This window comes from Lottia gigantea (genome assembly GCF_000327385.1).
Source record: "Lottia gigantea unplaced genomic scaffold LOTGIsca_235, whole genome shotgun sequence".
Taxonomy (NCBI): Eukaryota; Metazoa; Mollusca; class Gastropoda; family Lottiidae; genus Lottia; species Lottia gigantea.
The window spans coordinates 95,969-97,538 of NW_008708676.1; the positions used below are offsets into that span (position 1 = coordinate 95,969).

General features: G+C 29.0%; 2 protein-coding genes across 2 annotated transcripts; both read right to left on the minus strand.

Annotated features, from left to right (window-relative positions):
* Positions 1 to 2: 2 nt before the first annotated feature.
* LOTGIDRAFT_144349 (hypothetical protein) lies at positions 3 to 359 on the minus strand (the record flags this gene model as incomplete). The annotated part of the gene is made up of 1 exon (XM_009055157.1): positions 3 to 359. A coding segment is annotated over one exon (357 nt), but the record flags the coding sequence as incomplete, so codon positions are not given.
* A 327-nt stretch (positions 360 to 686) lies between these two features.
* Positions 687 to 959, minus strand: LOTGIDRAFT_69854 (hypothetical protein; the record flags this gene model as incomplete). Its single annotated transcript, XM_009055158.1, has 1 exon — positions 687 to 959. A coding segment is annotated over one exon (273 nt), but the record flags the coding sequence as incomplete, so codon positions are not given.
* Positions 960 to 1,570: the final 611 nt, after the last annotated feature.

Below are 1,570 nucleotides of genomic sequence, written 5' to 3' on the forward strand. Positions count from 1 at the left end.
TGATGATGATGATGATGATGATGATGATGATGATGATGATGATGATGATAATAATGATGATGATGATAATGATGATGATAATAATGATGATGATAATAATGATGATGATGATAATGATAATGATAATGATGATGATAATAATGATGATGATGATGATGATGATGATGATGATGATAATGATGATGATAATAATGATAATAATGATAATGATGATGATGATAATAATGATGATGATGATGATGATGATGATGATGATGATGATGATGATAATGATGATGATGATAATAATGATGATGATGATAATGATGATGATGATAATAATGATGATGATAATAATGATGATGATGATAATACTGATGGCCACAAACCAATAATGTAAAAGTACAAAATATACCATACCGTCAATAAATTGTAATTATTGAAGAAAAACCCTTTATAATGATAATAGATAAACGATGAAGATAGGATGTTACAACTAACATATAAATAATCATCTCATAATTATATATACTTAATATATACTTGATAATTATTTAATTAGCTCTTAGTTACCATGGAAACAAACCGATTTTTTTGCATCCAACTTTTAAGTGTTTTTGTTCATAAAAATTAAACCTCTGCTTTATGTGATAATATAGTATTTCTCTCCATCTGTTGGTCAATACATTACCTGATGTTTTATTACTAACTATTGATAACCACACGGTGAACTGGTATAATAGAAACACCACGGTGAACTGGTATAATAGAAACACCACGGTGAACTGGTATAATAGAAACACCACGGTGAACTGGTATAATAGAAACACCACGGTGAACTGGTATAATAGAAACACCACGGTGAACTGGTATAATAGAAACACCACGGTGAACTGGTATAATAGAAACACCACGGTGAACTGGTATAATAGAAACACCACGGTGAACTGGTATAATAGAAACACCACGGTGAACTGGTATAATAGAAACGAGTCCACAAAGCGAAAAAATCAACAAGATAGTAAATGAGCCCATAAGCAATTCGGGTTCATTCATGGTGTTACTAATCTCCTGGCGACGCTGGCGCTGGTACACACATCTCTTTATATTAATAGTAATTATTAGCTGGGATATTACTGAATCTAGGTGTATTACTACAATCTATATATTAATAGTAATTATTAGCTGGGATATTACTGAATCTAGGTGTATTACTACAATCTATATATTAATAGTAATTATTAACTGGGATATTACTGAATCTAGGTGTATTACTACAATCTATATATTAATAGTAATTATTACCTGGGATATTACTGAATCTAGGTGTATTACTACAATCTATATATTAATAGTAATTATTAGCTGAGATATTACTGAATCTAGGTGTATTACTACAATCTATATATTAATAGTAATTATTAGCTGGGATATTACTGAATCTAGGTGTATTACTACAATCTATATATTAATAGTAATTATTAGCTGGGATATTACTGAATCTAGATGTATTACTACAATCTATATATTAATAGTAATTATTAGCTGGGATATTACTGAATCTAGGTGTATTACTACAATCTATATATTA